This window comes from Palaemon carinicauda, chromosome 22 (assembly GCF_036898095.1).
Source record: "Palaemon carinicauda isolate YSFRI2023 chromosome 22, ASM3689809v2, whole genome shotgun sequence".
Taxonomy (NCBI): Eukaryota; Metazoa; Arthropoda; class Malacostraca; order Decapoda; family Palaemonidae; genus Palaemon; species Palaemon carinicauda.
In genome coordinates this window covers 94,978,715-94,997,006 of record NC_090746.1, presented here as the reverse complement: position 1 = coordinate 94,997,006, position 18,292 = coordinate 94,978,715, and the positions used below count along the sequence as shown (strand labels likewise).

At 46.5% G+C, this 18,292-nt stretch overlaps 1 protein-coding gene across 3 annotated transcripts in view; it reads left to right on the top strand.

Annotated features, from left to right (window-relative positions):
- Positions 1-1,203: 1,203 nt before the first annotated feature.
- GTPBP1 (GTP-binding protein 1) overlaps positions 1,204-18,292 on the top strand; it is a 125,989-nt gene continuing 108,900 nt past the window's right edge. For all 3 annotated transcript variants that reach the window (XM_068346544.1, XM_068346543.1, XM_068346545.1), the window contains exons 1-2: positions 1,204-1,591; positions 11,880-12,276. In XM_068346544.1, the coding sequence (XP_068202645.1) occupies positions 12,163-12,276 (114 nt within the window). In that variant the 5' untranslated portion in view covers positions 1,204-1,591; positions 11,880-12,162. The remainder of the gene's footprint in view (positions 1,592-11,879; positions 12,277-18,292) is intronic.

Here is an 18,292-nt window from a genome sequence, read left to right as displayed (position 1 = left end):
TTTCTATGATGCAAGGTTATGGTCCACTCCCATCTATGAATCTCATATGGGTCATGCCTTTCTTTTTTTCTTTTCTTCTTTCTGTTTCCTCTATCTCTCCCATAATCCTTTCCTTAATTTCCTTTTTTTTCCCGAGTCCTTTTCCCCAACTTCTTATTTCTCCTATTTTCATTCTATATTTAGAACATATTTCTTCAATGTTGCTACTCCAGCAATTTCCATGGGGCGTTTTGCAATTGATATTAGATTATCTCTCTGATAAGTCTCTTTACATTTGGTATCGCTGGAATTCTTAGAATATCTAGATTAAAAAAAATAACTGGTGACGGGAAAAATACTGGGACTGACTATGACAAATATCCACATCTATTCACCAATTCTGATAGAAAAAAACTTACAGAGCTGTTGAATCACCATATTTGAATTAAGAATGACATGTTCCACACCAAATAAAAACTGCGTTTACATACGATTAAACCCTCCGATTTTAATCATATATGTAGTCTTATTTCGTTGGTTGGCACAATAAAATTCCAAATAGATTTGAACAAATTGTATATGCCATTCCAAAGCAGAATACACCAGATTTCATTTTGTACATAAAATACAGTTTTGAAATTGGACTGAAGTGACATGCATTACGTGAAAACGCTTACTTGTATAATTTGATTACCGTATATAGCCTACTGTTCTAAGCATAAATATTTTCTGAAAATAAAACCTGATTCTCTTTAAGTTTTAATTCTTTGATGCAAATATTTATAAACATACAGTAAAATTACATACATTGATACATAATAATAATAATAATAATAATAATAATAATAATAATAATAATAATAATAATAACAATAATAATAATAATAATAATAATAATAATAATAATAATAATAATAATACAAGTTGCTATCTGCCAACTAGGGTTTCAGCTTTGCTAATAATAATAATAATAATAATAATAATAATAATAATAATAATAATAATAATAATAATAATAATACAAGCTGCTATCTGCTAACTAGGGTTCCAGCTTAGCCAATAATAATAATAATAATAATAATAATAATAATAATAATAATAATAATAATAATAATAATAATAATAATAATAATAATAATAATAATACCTTTATCAGCGAAGGTAGGCTACCTGTCACCTGTCTATGAAATCACGAGGCAATTAAGCCTCCATAGCATCAGACAACACATGAAGAAACAGATTAGGAAAATCTAGATAGGAGACCTGTCTTGTGTTGACATCTGCCTATGCTATTTCGTCAGCTGTGAACCTATGGGACGACTAAATTTGAGAAATATTGTGCAACAAAGTTTCTTACCCTAAATCTGATAAATTTGCCGTGACAGTGACCGCGAATCAAAGGAAAGGGAAGCCAGGAAATAACGATATAGTGTGAGGGACTTTCGCTTTCCTAAAGAAATTTTTCGGGACTTGCAAAAGCAATTGCAATTTTTGAAGAACAGACGTCAGTGTTTTTTTGGCAGGTCCTATTGTTGCTCGCCAGTCAAAGGAGGATTCTCCCAAGAGGCCGAGGCCAAGGCATTGTGATGCAGAGCCTTGATTTCACGTCTAGGTAAGGTTACAATTACGACCAGTGTTAGATTATGGTAGTGTTGCATTGCAACATATTGGTGCACTTTGACATCAGAATTCAATTGGTGTTGAGAAGATTGTTGTATTATGAAGGTGATTTATCCCATAATTTATTTATAAACTTAGACCGGGATGTATGTATGAAGATGGCCATGCCCTTTAACTTCCTTATGTTCAATCTTATTGCTAAGAATATGGCAGTCTAAGGGTGGTTGCAAGGGGTTGTCAACCCCCTGTAGGTAAGTACGCAAGGACACGGTTTGTAGATTATGTTAAGTTGGTAAGTTTAGGTTACGTGGTGTTCCATGTATGTGGCATGTCCTGTCTGTTGTTATACAAAGGCTCCCCTGACTTAACGAAGCCTTACCGTATGTTTAACATATATATACTATACAAATGTATATTTACTCGATTGCCGGCACTTCCTATTTTAAAACTTTGAAACCTCACATTTTCATCTAACCCAACCTAGGAAATCATGTTTTTTCAGTACTCATTGATGGTGTGAATAAATTCAAATCCCCTTTACTATCATAAACTGATCTGGGATGCTGTTTTTACTTATCATATATCGAAGTATCTCTGAACAGTGCATGGGTAAATGTATGTTTTGACTGTAGGTTATCCGCCAAAATTCAACATACCCCTGAAGGCTCGACTGATTGTGGGATATCAGTATAACATACTCAAGTCAAAGCAACATCATCCTAACTTAACCCAACAACCTAGTGAATGGATCCTTATTTTGTTGAGGGCTTTGTCCTCGAACCCCTGAATACCACCCTTAAGTGCATTCATTTGACAGTTCTAAGGTATGCCTCCGATTTGCAGACAACCCTTTTCTCCCACAATAGGAAATTCTATAAGGCTAGATCAGGTAGAAATTAGCTTTGCCGCACCTTTAATTAAATGTTGACATCAAAATAAAACTTGACATTAAGCGGCCTACACACTCTCAAATTTTTGGTCAAATTTTTTTATGTCAAATTATTTGACGGTTTGACGTTCGCCCTACACGATCAAACTTCTCATCAAATTTTCATTTTGCTACTGAGTGTCATCATGGATGCATATACAGCGTTGGCTCTTGGCTTAGCGTTGAAGAGCACACAGAAACGAAAGAGACGAAAGTGGGCCCAGCAATGGTATTTGTGTCGTGAACGATTTGGTCATGCTCCTTTATTAAATGAACTGAGAATTAGTGAACCTGATGTTTTCAAGAACTTTCTTCGCATTTCATCTGCTCTTGCTCCAGATCTGCTTGAGTCTTTTATTTTTTTTTTAATTCTTTTCAGAAGCTCGTCCGCAGTGAGTTTATTTTCTTCGTCAGCTCCTCCTTCGTCCCTTCTGGAGAATAATCACGGAATTTCTGTAGAAGAGTCTCATATGCCATATCTTTTTTATTTCTGTCACTATAACAGTCACTTTTAATGTTCCAAAGTTGTGGTAAACTTCTACAAACATCAATAAGCTCAAGAAGAAATTTCTTTTCATGTTTTGTTGGAGCCATGATGACGATGAGCCGCGCACGTCCACCTCAGATTAGCCTATGTCTAATCACTAACTAATTTTCAATATTAAACTTACCCGATAATCATGTAGCTGTCAACTCCGTTGCCCGACAGAATTCTATGGAGGGATACGCCAGCTATCACAATACTAGAAGGGGGTGTATTTACCAGCGCCACCTGTGGCCAGGTACTCAAGTACTTCTTGTTGACACCTCCTCAATTATTCCTCTGTCGTGCTTCCGGCAAGACGTTCTGGGATACGCTTATGTTCTTGGAGTATTTTCACGACTTTGGTGAAGTATTTCTCTTTGATTTCGGCTGTCGCTTTACTGGAAACTTCTATATTAGCTTAGTTAGCTTTTGGAATTAATTTGATTAATTATGGTGACGAGAGAGTATGAACTCTCGTTCACCTTTCAATGGCCGACCCTTCCCTTAGACGGAAGTGTTGGTGTCTAAGAGAGTATAGACACTCTTTCTTAATTTTGCTTAACAAAAGTTATAGATTTATTTTATATCTCTCCGCCTCTTATAGGCCTCTTCGATTAACTTCCTTTTATTATAAACTCATTAAAATTAATTTTTATATTTGTTTATATTCGACCTTCCTAATAGTAGGCGGTCTTTTACCGAAGTTAATAAACTTTGAGCCCGTCATTTCGGTTTTACCTGTTAACATATTATGCTATTTCCGCCAGCAGAGTTTGAAAGAATTTCTTTGATAGTCTCGTACTTTTTTCAAAGTTGAACTAACGTTTTGTTTTGTCTCTGCAGTTGTTGACGTTCAGAACGTTCAACTTGCACTCTATCGTTACGATAGAGAAAGAATGTTCACGGTTTCACGTTGCAGTAAGAGTAACCGTGTCTAGCGTTTTGTTCATTCTTTCTTAACTTAATGGTTTTGATCCTAATAAAGGAACTTTTCAGTTTTTTCCTTTAACAATAATATGTTTTAACGATATATATGATTGGGCTCTTCTCTCAGGTTCTAAGTCAAGAGAGAGAGAGAGAGAGAGAGATAGAGACGGAGGGAGAAAGAGGATAAACGTTTCATTCAAGCCTGCCAGGCGTACGAGTAACGTCGTTATCGTTTTTGCTCTTCTCCCTAGTCTCTTTAGGGGAAGAAACTAAACGTTTCTAGAGTGATCTAGTGTTTAGTCTCTTTCCAGCCACTGAATTATCTTTCATTAGATTTTTCTGTTACATTGTAATTCTGTTTTCGCAATTACTAACTTTGAGAAAGGATAGAATTGCGTATTTCAGGTACAAACCACTTAAAGTTTCGAGTTCAGTGAAATAAGTGCAAACAGAAATCAAAGTGATAAGTGATTAGTGCGTGAGGGTACTTTTGTGCGCGCCAGTCGTCCTCCCAGTCCGGGACCTCTTGCAAGCTCCCAAGCCCAGGGGAGAAGCAATGTCGAAGGGCATAAGGGTTCAGCAGGCCTTGATCGGCGCACAGAAGTATCCTCGGTGGTTGTGGGCGTGTCTTACCGAGACCGTCACTCCCACCCGCAGACGATTGAGCCCTTATTTTGCTCGTCTGCAGAAGAGATTAGGGGAGAAAATAAAGGCAGAGTAACGCTGGTCTCAGGTCTCAAGACCTCTTAAACGTTAAGTCCAGACCTATGCCAGACGTACGAAGTTAAAGTTCACAACCCGAATGCAGTCATTGGGTTAGCTCTGACTCTCCTCAGTCATCAGTTGATTACACTCCGCCTAAGAGGAGTAAGGTTCTGCCGCAACAGATCTCTGCTGTTAAGGCTTTACCTCAGCAGACCTTAGTGTCTGCCGACCCCAAGTTGACTCTACTGCTGTCCATACAGTCACAACTTTCGGTCTTGATGCGTGAGTGTCGGGCTGAGAGTGTTGCGCCTCCGCCTCCGCCTACACTCCCCCCTGCCTATGATCGCTCCGCCTGATCGCAGTACCACCTGCCAGGCGTACGATGTTGTGAACTCTACTACAGTCCATGCAAGCACAGCTTTCGGACTTGATGCGTGAGTGTCGGGCTGAGAGTGTTGCTCCTCCGCCTCCGCTTACACTCCCTCCACCTACACTCGCTCCGCCTGATCGCAGTACCATCTGCCAGGCGTACGATGTTGTGGACTCTACTACAGTCCATGCAAGCACAGCTTTCGGACTTGATGCGTGAGTGTCGGGCTGAGAGTGTTGCTCCTCCGCCTCCGCCTACACTCCCTCCACCTACACTCGCTCCGCCTGATCGCAGTACCACCTGCCAGGCGTACGATGTTGTGGACTCTACTACAGTCCATGCAAGCACAGCTTTCGGACTTAATGCGTGAGTGTCGGGCTGAGAGTGTTACTCCTCCGCCTCCGCCTACACTCCCTCCGCCTACGCTCGCTCCGCCTGATAGCAGTACCACCTGCCAGGCGTACGATGTTGAGCCACGTGCTGAGTTTGCTGTTCCCTGTGGTGTTCAGCCTCCGCCTTCCTTAAGGCAACCTTTACAATGGGATCAGGAGGATTATACCTCTCTTCCTCCGCCTCCACTTGCTGCTCCACCAGTGATGCAACACTCGGTTGAGGTACAACAACCTCTCCCGTCCATGAGTCAGTCTCCTCAGCTCTCGCTGCAGCGAGCTCAACCCTCCACAAGGCAAGCACCACAACACCTTAGCCTTGCGCCTCAGGAGCCTCAGCTTGCGAGACATTTACCTTGTTCTGCGCAGCCTCTTCCTCATCGCGCTCCGCTCACACCACAGGAACTGGAACTTGCTACTCCGCTTCCGCCAACCGCTCAGCAAGTGCAACCCTTGGGTTCAACCACTCATGCTAGGAGTCAGCCTCCTCCACCCATGCGCCTTCCTTCTGCTTGTCTTTTATTCAGCCTTTGCAGACTGAGCCTCAGGTGTTCCCTCAACGGAGTCTTGAAGAGGAAACCACAACTATTGTTGTTACAGCTCGTTCTGACTCTGCTGTTCAGCATACCTTACCTCCATTTTCATACCATGTTTTAAACCCCATGCAAGCATGCATAAAGCACTCTAGCACTGGTCATGGAATTTCTGAGAAATGTTAAACGCCATGCACACGCTCTGCTTTCCTTACAGCAGGCTCTGCTTACAGCAGGCTCTGCTTACTACATGCTCAGCATACAGCATGCTCTGCATTCAGCATGCTCTGCATACAACATGCTCTGCATACAGCATGCTCTTCATTCAGCATGCTCTGCATACAACATGCTCTACATACAGCATGCTCTGCATACAGCATACTCTGCATACATCATGCTCTGCATACCTTACCGCATGCTTCTCAACACATCTTGGGTTGTTGCCAACTCACTAGACTGTCAAGCAGTTTCATAACGTTGCCTTCTAGTCTGCTGCTTTTGCACCAGTGAACCCTCACTCAGAGAACTTAGCTTTTCTAGGATAAGGTCCCTGTAGATGAGAAAGTTCTTTTCTCCCTCCTTCTGATATTCCCTTGAGAACTCTGTCATTTGGAGGGAGCCTTTAGCTGCATAACCTCTTATGGACTTTTATTTAAGCATAACATGCTTACAGGGAAGGTAATGGTTCCACTTCAGTCGCTTTCCCGTCTGTTACCACACCTGCTCCCATAGACCTTGAGCTGTGTTGCATGACATGCAGTCCAAGCTTAGTCCTTGTTAGAGGATTTTTTGTTTACGGAGTCAATGTGTCACGGGGAAGACGTTCAACAACCAACAGAAGTGACTTGTTGTGACGCAGTGCGGCAACCTCAGCAACCCGTTAAGGAGTTGTCTGTACGACCCAGACAGTCTAGACAGATTCGGGTTGTCACTGTACTTCCTCGCTAGCCCATGATTGACAGTTTACAGACTGTGCAGCAGTATCATGATCTTGTGTCCGGCTCCGTCAGACGACTGGCTTTTAAGAGCTCCCACAAGTCGTCGCTGTCTGGAGATTTTCAAATGGACTATGGATCTGACCAAGGAACTGGGCCTCCTGGTCAATTTTGAGGAGTCTCAGCTCGTTCCATCCCAGACCATTGTCTCCTTGGGTATGGATCTTCAGAGTCGAGCTTTTCGGACTTGTCCGTCGGCCCCAAGGATATTCCAAGCCCTAGAATGCATCCAGAGCATGCTGAGAAGGAACCGATGCTTAGTCAGGCAGTGGATGAGTCTAACAGGGACACTTTCATCGCTGGCCCTGTTCATCGAGTTAGGGAGACTCCACCTCCGCCCCCTTCAGTATCATCTAGCTGCTCACTGGATAAAGGACATGACGCTAGAGACGGTCTCAGTTCCTGTTTCCGAAGAGATGAGGTCTACTCTAACGTGGTGGAAGAACAGCATTCTTCTCAAGGAAGGTCTACCATTGGCTGTTCAGACCCCCGACCACCGTCTCTTCTCGGACGCATCGGACACGGGCTGGGGTGCGACACTGGACGGACAGGAATGCTCGGGAACATGGAATCAGGAGCAAAGGACACTTCACATCTATTGCAAGGAGTTGTTGGCAGTTCATCTGGCCTTGATAAACTTCAAGTCCCTCCAGCTAAACAAGGTGGTGGAGGTGAACTCCGACAACACCACAGCCTTGGCTTACATCTCCAAGCAGGGAGGGACTCATTCGAGGAAGTTGTTCGAGATCGCAAGGGACCTCCTCATTTGGTCAAAAGATCGAAAGCTCACGCTGGTAACGAGGCTCATTCAGGGCGATATGAATGTCATGGCAGATCGCCTCAGCCGGAAGGGTCAGGTCTTCCCCACAGAGTGGACCCTTCACAAGAATGTTTGCAGCAGACTTTGGGCCCTGTGGGGTCAGCCAACCATAGATCTATTCGCTACCTCGATGACCAAGAGGCTCCTCTTGTATTGTTCTCCGATTCCAGACCCAGCAGCAGTTCGCGTGGATGCCTTTCTGCTGGATTGGTCCCATCTCGACCTGTATGCATTCCCGCCGTTCAAGATTGTCAACAGGGTACTTCAGAAGTTTGCCTCTCACAAAGGGACACGGCTGACGTTGGTTGCTCCCCTCTGGCCCGCGAGAGAATGGTTCACCGAGGTACTGCAATGGCTGGTCGACGTTCCCAGGACTCTTCCTCTAAGAGTGGACCTTCTGCGTCAACCTCACGTAAAGAAGGTACACCCAAACCTCCACGCTCTTCGTCTGACTGCCTTCAGACTATCGAAAGACTCTCAAGAGCTAGAGGCTTTTCGAAGGAGGCAGCCAGAGCGATTGCCAGAGCAAGGACGACATCCACTCTCAGAGTCTATCAGTCTAAATGGGAAGTCTTCCGAAGCTGGTGCAAGGCCAATGCAGTTTCCTCAACCAGTACCACTGTAACCCAGATTGCTGACTTCCTGTTACATCTAAGGAACGTAAGATCCCTATCAGCTCCTACGATCAAGGGTTACAGAAGTATGTTGGCAGCGGTTTTCCGCCACAGAGGCTTGGATCTTTCCTCCAACAAAGATCTACAGGACCTCCTTAGGTCTTTTGAGACCTCAAAGGAACGTCGGTTGTCCACTCCAGGCTGGAATCTAGACGTGGTCCTAAGGTTCCTAATGTCATCAGGATTTGAACCGCTCCAATCAGCCTCTTTTAAGGACCTCACATTAAAAACTCTTTTCCTCGTGTGCTTAGCAACAGGTAAAAGAGTAAGTGAGATCCACGCCTTCAGCAGGAACATAGGTTTCACATCTGAAACGGCTACATGTTCCTTGCAGCTCGGTTTTTTGGCTAAAAACGAGCTTCCTTCCCGTCCTTGGCCTAAGTCGTTCGAGATCCCAAGCCTGTCCAACATGGTGGGGAACGAACTGGAGAGAGTACTTTGCCCAGTTAGAGCTCTTAAGTACTATCTAAGAAGGTCAAAACCATTACGAGGACAATCAGAAGCCTTATGGTGTGCTATCAAGAAGCCTTCTCTACCAATGTCTAAGAACGCAGTTTCTTACTACATCAGGCTTCTGATTAGAGAAGCAAATTCTCATCTGAAGGAAGAAGACCTTGCTTTGCTGAAGGTAAGGACACATGAAGTGAGAGCTGTGGCTACTTCAGTGGCCTTCAAACAGAACCGTTCTCTGCAGAGTGTTATGGATGCAACCTATTGGAGAAGCAAGTCAGTGTTCGCATCATTCTATCTCAAAGATGTCCAGTCTCTTTACGAGTACTGCTACACCCTGGGACCATTCGTAGCAACGAATGCAGTAGTAGGCGAGGGCTCAGCCACTACATTCCCATAATCCCATAACTTTTTAACCTTTCTCTTGAATACTTTTTATGGGTTGTACGGTCGGCTAAGAAGCCTTCCACATCCTTGTTGATTTGGCGGGTGGTCAATTCTTTCTTGAGAAGCGCCGAGGTTAAAGGTTGTGATGAGGTCCTTTAGTATGGGTTGCAGCCCTGTATACTTTAGCACCTTTGAGTTGATTCAGCCTCCCAAGAGGAACGCTGCGCTCAGTAAGGAAGACGATCTTATTAAAGGCAGAGTAACGGTTCAAGTCGACTTCCTTACCAGGTACTTATTATTTCATTGTTATTGTGGATAACTGATTATATGAAATACGGGATACTTAGCTATCCTTTAGTCTTGTACACTGGTTTTTCACCCACCCCCCTGGGTGTGAATCAGCTACATGATTATCGGGTAAGTTTAATATTGAAAAATGTTATTTTTATTAATAAAATAAATTTTTGAATATACTTACCCGATAATCATGATTTAATCGACCCTCCCTTCCTCCCCATAGAGAACCAGTGGACCGAGGAATAATTGAGGAGGTGTCAACAAGAAGTACTTGAGTACCTGGCCACAGGTGGCGCTGGTAAATACACCCCCTTCTAGTATTGTGATAGCTGGCGTATCCCTCCATAGAATTCTGTCGGGCAACGGAGTTGACAGCTACATGATTATCGGGTAAGTATATTCAAAAATTTATTTTATTAATAAAAATAACATTTTGCGCAAATTATTGCTAGGTACCACACACGCACAAATTATTTGACGTTGTCTCAAAAAATATCTACTGAAATCAGATCAGTAAAAAATTTGACATCAAACATTTTAGGCCATCAAATTACGCCACACACGATCAAATTCATGTCAAATAATTTGACATAAAAAAATTGGACCAAAAATTTGAGCGTGTGTGGGCCGCTTTAGAATAAAATTACACCAATAAACATGACTTAAAATCTGTTAGTGTGAGGAAAGTGCTTTTTGTTCGTGAAAGCCAGAAGACCGATCTGAGAAGTCTGCAGCCCCCCAAAAACTTGTCATGACAACTTGTGAAGTTCATGATTGTCTGTAAGTTCTTACGTGGGGAGAAGGGGTTACAGAAACATCCTGGGAATGCCTTTGGACATTAGAGGAATAAGGGCAAGATCCTGCATGCTGACCAACAGCACTTGTGCCAGACCTCAGACGATATTTGGCACTGTGAGCCGTAAGACCTTGTACCTCAATACCTTACGGGAGGGAGGGTTTTGGTACAGCGCTGATCCTCTCACAAAACTAGGCTGAGGAATGAGGAGGTATCCTGAAGGACTCCTCCAGACTAGCCATCCTTAGCTTCGGGGTGACCTCCTCTTCTTCTTCCTCGGAATAGCAGGTAGCTCGTCCACAGAGTCGGCAAGTGAGGAAAAAGGCGCAGGAACAGGCAAAGATACAGGGGAAGACGACCACTGGTGTTTCTCTGCTGTAGGCAAACTTTCTGCAGCAGGCAAGTACTGGTAGCAACAAGAAACAGTTCTCCATTGCAGGTGAAATAGTGGCAGGAGCAGCAGCTGGAAGAGAAGACTTCTGGAATCTAGCAGCTGCTAGAACCTCCATATCAATTGCTAGAGGTCTAATAACACTTTCCCTCTTGGAATCCATCTCCATCACAATTTGATAGGAGTAATGTTAGGTATGTTCTTAGATATTGTAATTGGAATAAAGGAATTTAAAATGTGATGAGAGAGAGAGAGAGAGAGAGAGAGAGAGAGAGAGAGAGAGAGAGAGAGAGAGAGAGGAGAGAGAGAGAGAGAGAGAGAGGGGGGGTTAGGGGTAGGTGTCATTCCGAAGTATGGAAGGATGTCTCCTTTAGTTTATTCCTGAATTTGTGGGAGAGAGAGAGAGAGAGAGAGAGAGAGAGAGAGAGAGAGAGAGAGAGAGAGAGAGAGAGAGAGAGAGAGAGAGAGAAGTCATTCCGAAGGATGGAAGGATGTCTCCTTTAGTTTATTCCTGAATTTGTGGTCAAGACCCAAAAGACAGCTGTCCAAGATACCAAGTTCGAGTCTTTCTCTATGTCTTCTGAGGAAACCTCCAGAGATGATCTAAATGACTGGCTTCTCTGTTCAGGGCAGCTCCACAGTGCTATTTTTAGAGAACTCTGTGCATCAGACCTGAGCTCGAAAAACTTTTTTTAGGGATAAACGGAAAGATATCCAAGAGCTCTTTTCTTTTTAACTTTGTGAGACCGTAAGTAGTGGCTATATATCAACCCTCTCGTAAGCCCCAAGCCAGAAGGATGTGAAGAGGGCTAGTCTTGCTGACTGACAGGTGAGGAGGGTCTTTCTCCGCACCCATTCTTCCCACATGTTTTTGGTAGTTATGTCTCCCTTCTTATATTTCAATGGCTGTTCCAGCTTCGTTAAAGTCATACTGTACTCTCATTAAAGGACTCAGGTTTGTATACAGTAGTTAAGAAAAACACAGATTACTCTATAAAAATTTTTGATTTTACTGTTTATATTTTTAGAGCATTCTTAATGTTAAGTTAGAAAGGCTACAGATTAATTGATTTTATTCTCTTCTCTTTCCAGATTGAGAAATTCTGAGAGAAATTTGCCAGTGGTTTTCATGTCAAGTGTGAAATTTGTACGAACATTACAAAAGCATGTGTTACCTCCACTACCATTATTAAATTGTTTATAAAGTGTTTGCATTGCCTACTTTGTATTGGGTGTCACTCTTAAAGAACAATTTCAAGTACAAATAAGTGTGATATTGTGCTGTTCTCCCTTTGATTAACTTTCTGGTTTTAATTTTTTAGCATTTGAGCTTGTTATATTCATTATTTACTTTAATCTCACAAGAGAAACAAAGATGGCCGAACAAGAGAAAGATTCTGTTCCGTTATCATTATCACCTGAAGATGAGAAGCTTCAAGCAGCATGCATGGAGCAGGAAGCAGCTCAGGAAAACTTTGTCATTTTGAAGGTATGTTTTTGCTACTCAACTTATTTTTATTTTGTGTAATTACTTGTCTGGTCCTACATAAATACAAAGCAATGACCTTTAATAGGAGTATGATTTCAGTGAAGCTGGAAACAGGCATTATACTACTAATTAAATGGTTGTGGTGGCTGGCAAGTGGGTGGTGAGCTCTTCCCACTTGCCAGTCAGCAAATCTCTCACTTTTGATTTTAGCCTCAAGCCGTACAGACGTAATTCTTGTTGCCTTGTCTGGATGTTTTAAACTTCGCTTTCTCTTTTAGTATTGTGTGTTTTGTGTTATGGAGACTTCACGTGCGGACATGCGAGTGTGCCCTGGTAAACCTGGCAAAAAGTGGGGCAGGTTAATCAGGAAACTGGCAGTGGATCCCCATCATCTTTGTGTTCTATATAGGGGTCATGACTGTTTGGAGTTATTCCCTTGTGACGAGTCTAAGTCATGGCTTCCTCTGCAGTGGGTAGAATTTGGCAAGGCAAAGAAGGCTAAGAGAGATTTGTTCCATAACTGACATACAAACCACGCTATTTAATAGGGGTTATTACTTTCGGCGTAGCTGAAATGACGAGCCATTAGAATTTTAACGAGGGTTTACTACCCCACCGCTAGTTAGCGGGGGTAGGGAGGGTAGCTTGCTACCCCCGCCTCACACACACCTGTGCTTGAGCTCACTTTGCTCTCGGCTCGGCTCGCCTCTCTGACAGCCATTAATGTCTTTTTGTTTTCTCTCCTACAGGTTTGAGTGTGAAGTTGGCCTCTGCGATCATGCGCAAATGTCCTGGATTACCCGACCGCCCTTGTGGTACATTTATGTCGGCGGTCGAAACGGACCCTCACACCCTTTGTCCTTACTGTAGGGGCCAACGGTGTGATAGTAGTAATAAGTGTGGTGAGTGTAGGGAGTGGTCTACCTCCCAGTGGGAGAGGTTTTCTCGGCGACGGAAGAAGTCCAGGCGAGATATTTCTCTTTCGAAGATTTCTTTGAAAGGAGAAAATCCCAAGGACTCTTCTTCCGTTGCCCAAACCTCCTCCGAAGCTCCCACTCTATCGATTTCTTCTGAGAGACTGTTGAGGGGTAGCGTAGACCATTGTTATGTTTCCCGATCTCGGGGTTTGAGAGATGGCGTTGCCTCCCCTAGCGAGACAGCTCCACCTCTTCCCCCGGGGGAGGATTTAAATGTTAATGTCAATGTGACTGATTTATTCCAGCTTTGGTCTTCCTAGGGGCTCGAAGGTTCGCCCTCCAAGGAAGCCTTGTTTGACATCATCCGGTTGGGTGCCGCTGTCAAGCAATCGCCGACTTTGGCAAAGGTTGATCCTCTGTCTATCGTCGACGTTGTGGTGGCAGAGGTATCCGATGCGGTATCTCCTACCTCTGCAACTTCTCAACCTGCTGTAGCTGAAGGCTTAGTTTCTCCTTCTGCTCAACCTACGAGGGAGGAACTAAGTCCAACAGTCTCTCCTGCCGGTGATTCTCGCCCTTGGGGGAGTTCACTCACAGAGACTCCTCTTCGGAGGACTGCTGATGGTCAGCTTGCTGACCCAACGGCCCCCAGAGGGCGCATACATCGTAAGGCTCGCCTTCCTCTTCGCCGGAGAGGCTTTCCTTCACTTCATAAGGATGTGAGGAGGCGCCTCTTCGGTTCAACATCATCGTTGCAGTCCGCCTCTTCGGTTCAACATCATCGTTGCAGTCCGCCTCTTCGGTTCAACATCATCGTTGCAGTCCGCCTCTTCGGTTCAACATCATCGTTGCAGTCCGCCGCAGAGGAGCCTTGTCATCGATCTCCGACTGTTCCTGCTACAACCCTGGACCTCTCTGCAGATCGTTCGCGATCCCCTTCGGTGGAAGGTCGTCCTTACAAAGGGCACGCCGACCTTCCACCCATCAGACCTGTTGACCTGCCATCGCCGTTCCTGGCTGCTGATGCGCTGTGGGCGCCAACCAAACCTGTTTTTATAAAACAGGCAACGGTCCCTTCGGGGCAACAAGGGCGTACACGCAAATTAGCGCACACGTCCCTTACGCGCCATGCCAAGCATGCGCGCCAACGTTCTCCTAACCTCATTGAAGTTTCGGAGATAGCGCGTCAGCGCTCTCCTGCTATTGCTGATATAGCGCGCCAGCGCACACCTGCTGCCGACGTTCCTGATAAAGCGCGCCAGTGCTCACCTGATCGCCAGCGTGCTAGTGCACACCCTCAACCTACTGCGCGCCATGTGCGCCAATGTTCTCTTGCGCGCCAGCGCTCACCAACACGCCAGCGCTCTTCTGTGCGCCAGCACTCTCAGCGCCAACGATCTTCGGATCTGGGTGCAGTAGGGAAGTTTAAGACTTCCCCTACTCGCCAGCGCTCGCCAACGCGCCGTCTGCCTTCACCTGCGTGCCATATTTCGCCAGCGCGCAGTTGCGCGCAGTCACCTACACACGCCCATGAGGATGCACGCGCGCGCCCACGCCCATCTCCCACAGCAGTGTTGCATCGCCAGCCTGATGTGCGCCCACAAGAAGCGCGCCAACGTACGCAGGGTCCAGCTGCGCGCCTGTGCGCAAGAGATATCTCTCCTGCTCACGCGCGCCCAACGACATCTTCTAGAGTGCACGATCCCTCGCCCGCACGGGCTCTTCATCCTGATTTTGCGCTCCCGCGTGCGCGCTAACATTTACCCTCGCGCGCGCGAGCGCGCAATCTGCTTCCTGCGCACCCTCTGATGTCTCCTGCGCACACTCCTATGCGCCATTGCTCGCCCGCGCTCACCCTTGCAATCGCGCGCGCACGTGCGCACATCAGCAATCGCCCGCGTGCGACCCCGGATATTCCCCATCGCGTGAGCGCCAATGCGCTCCCTAGCGCGATCGTCAATATCCTCCCACGCGCGAGGATGCAGGACAACGCGCAGCAAGGTTGCCAGCGCCACATTCCCCCCCCCCCCCCCGCAAGCGAACAGCGCGCTCGCCAATAGGGGGAAAGGTTCCAGAAAGATCCAGGGACATTTCTTCTTTGTCTTCTTTTTCTTTTCAGGCAAACCCCCTTTCGAAAATCCTCCCAGGGATCGGTCGATCCCTGTCCCTCCAGAGGGAGTGTATGACAGCGCACCCGTCAGCCAGCAGCCTTGGTTTAGGGCACTGATCAGAGTGGTCATGCATTCTTTTAAGCCTGTTCTCTCTGAACTGGGCCACAAATCCTTGGCGGCGTCTACTCCCCTGAAGAGAGAAAGAGGAGTTTCGGATGTGGTGACTTCTCCGAGGACTAAGCTGTCTCCTTGTAAGCCTTCGAGGCAGGCCCCATCCCCCCCTCAGACTTTTTCTCCCTCCCCTTTGGACGAGGATTTCCCGTCCTCAGGGGAGTCACGTGAAGTGAGACGTTCCCCCGTCGCACCAATGAGGGAAACCCTACCTTGCGCTGGAAAGTCTTCTCGGGTAGGGGCGGAGAAGAGCCTACCTCCGTCGTTGTTGGTATCCTGCATCCCTCCCAGGAGGGAGTCGAAGGACTACAAGACAGCACCAAAGTCCTCGTCTAGACTTAGACCGGAGCCAGCTAGTCACTCGGAGAACATCTGCGAGTCTCCCCAAGAAGAGCCTTTGGGGACAGGAGACTTCGCTGCTAGTCCTTCAGGAGGAGAGCTGCAGGCGTCAGAACATGCGTTTTGGCATGTTCTGACCCTTATGAGGACTCTCAGTGGGTTTGCTGACCCAGAGATTTCTCCTCGAGGGGGCAAAGACACGGTCTTGGACCGAGTGTTTGGGACTCAAAAACCCTCTAAGGCCAGTGCAGCTTTGCCCTGGTCTCAAGGGGTTAAGAGTGCCAGGAGAACGTTGTGAAGTGTGCCATGCAGGCCACTTCGTGGCTGGATATCTGGTTAGGGACCTTAGGTATCCTGATACGTTCGGAGGATTTATCCAAAGAACGTACCAGGAAAGCTATGGAGACCTTTTTACTCTCAGGCACTCGCACGATCGAGTTTCTGGCCCACCAAGTCTCGAACTTGTGGGCAAACACCATCCTGAAACGTTGGGATGCGGTGTCTGAGAGGTTCCATTAAAAGGTCCCTAGCACCGAGATCAGCAGGCTCAGACATTCTTCCATGATGGGAACGAACCTGTTTAAGCCTAAGGACGTGGAGCATGCCGCTGAGAGGTGGAGGAAGTCCCACCAAGACTCCCTCCTACATAGGGCTTTGACATCCAAGCCATATAAACCTCCAGCACCCCAGCAGCCCCGTCCTACTAAGACCACGAAATCGACAACCGCAGCGAAGACAGTGGTGTCTAAGCCCTTTCCTGTCAAGGACAGGAAAGGCAAAAAGCCCTCCCGGGGAGGGAAGAATCCTAGAACGAGCAGCCGAGGCCACAAACGCTAGGATTGGCAGTCCCCATGCATGTCCACCAGTGGGGGGGATGCCTTCAAAGTTGCGCAGACAGGTGGCAGCAACTCGGGGCCGATTCCTGGACGATTTCCGTAATCAGTCAGGGATATTGCATCCCGTTCACAACATCTCTACCTCCCGTGACGACGAATCCAGTGTCATTGAGCTCCCTTGCCTTGGGATCAGCAAGGGGGCAAGCCCTTCGGGCAGAAGTCCAGACCATGTTGAAGAAGGGCGCTCTCCAGGAGGTCCTCGGCGGGTCCCCAGGCTTCTTCAGTCGACACTTTCTTGTAAAGAAGGCGTCTGGAGGCTGGAGACCAGTCATCGACCTCTCGGCTCTGAACAAGTTTGTCAAGTAAACTCCGTTCAGCATGGAGACCGCAGACACGGTCAGACTTGCAGTGAGACCTCAAGATTTAATGTGCACACTGGATCTGAAGGACGGGTACTTCCAGTTCCCAATCCATCCGTCTTCAAGGAAGTACTTAAGATTCAGCCTAGACAACAAGGAGTACCAGTTCAAGGTGCTGTGTTTTGGTCTCTCCACAGCACCACAGGTTTTCACCAGTGTTCACCCTAATATCGTCGTGGGCACACAGGATCGGCATCCGTCTCCTCCGTTATCTGGACGACTGGCTGATCCTAGCAGACTCAGATTCATCCCTTCTTCAACACCGAGACAAACTTCTGGGACTTTGCCAGGATCTTGGGATCATGGTAAATCCCGAGAAGTCCTCTCTGCTTCCCACTCAAAGACTGGTATACCTAGGCATGATTATAGACACCAATCTCCACAAAGCCTTCCCATCAGACGACAGGATAGCAAGGCTGAGGAAGGTCGCAAGCCCTTTTCTCAGACGAGAAGAGCTTCCAGCCCAATCGTGGTTACGTCTACTCGGTCACCTCTCATCCTTGGCCCGTCTAGTTCCCAATGGTCGCCTCAGGATGAGATCCCTCCAGTGGCGACTCAAGTCTCGGTGGAATCAAGATTACGATTCCCCGGACCTCCAGTTGTGGGTGACAGACGAGAACCTACGAAGAGGAGTGGACCTTCTCGTCCTCCCCCCAGATTTGATGCTGTTTTCGGACGCCTCAAAGAAAGGGTGTGGTGCCCATGTTCTACACCACAGGACCTCAGGCCTTTGGTCAGAATCAGAAAAGTGCCTCCATATAAATCTTCTAGAGATGAAGGCAGTTTTCTTGGCCCTTCAGCAGTTCCATCAATACCTGGCGGGTCACTCTGTGGTGGTGATGAGCGACAACACCACAGTAGTGGCTTACATCAACAAGCAAGGAGGTACCTTTTCGAAGCAGAAATCCCATCTTGCAGTAGAGATACTGAGGTTGACCAAAGTCCACTCGATTCCACTATCGACACGCTTCATTCCAGGCAAGAGGAATGTGCTCGCCGACAATCTGAGCAGAGCGTCTCAGATAGTGAGTACCGAGTGGTCTTTGGATCATCTACTAGCCAACAAAGTCCTGACTTTGTGGAGTTCCCTGACTGTGGATCTGTTTGCGACAGCTTTGAACTTCAAGCTTCCACTATACTGCTCCCCAGTCCCGGATCCCAAGGCGCTCTGGCATGATGCCTTCCAACAACGGTGGGACAACATCGACGTGTACGCCTCTCCC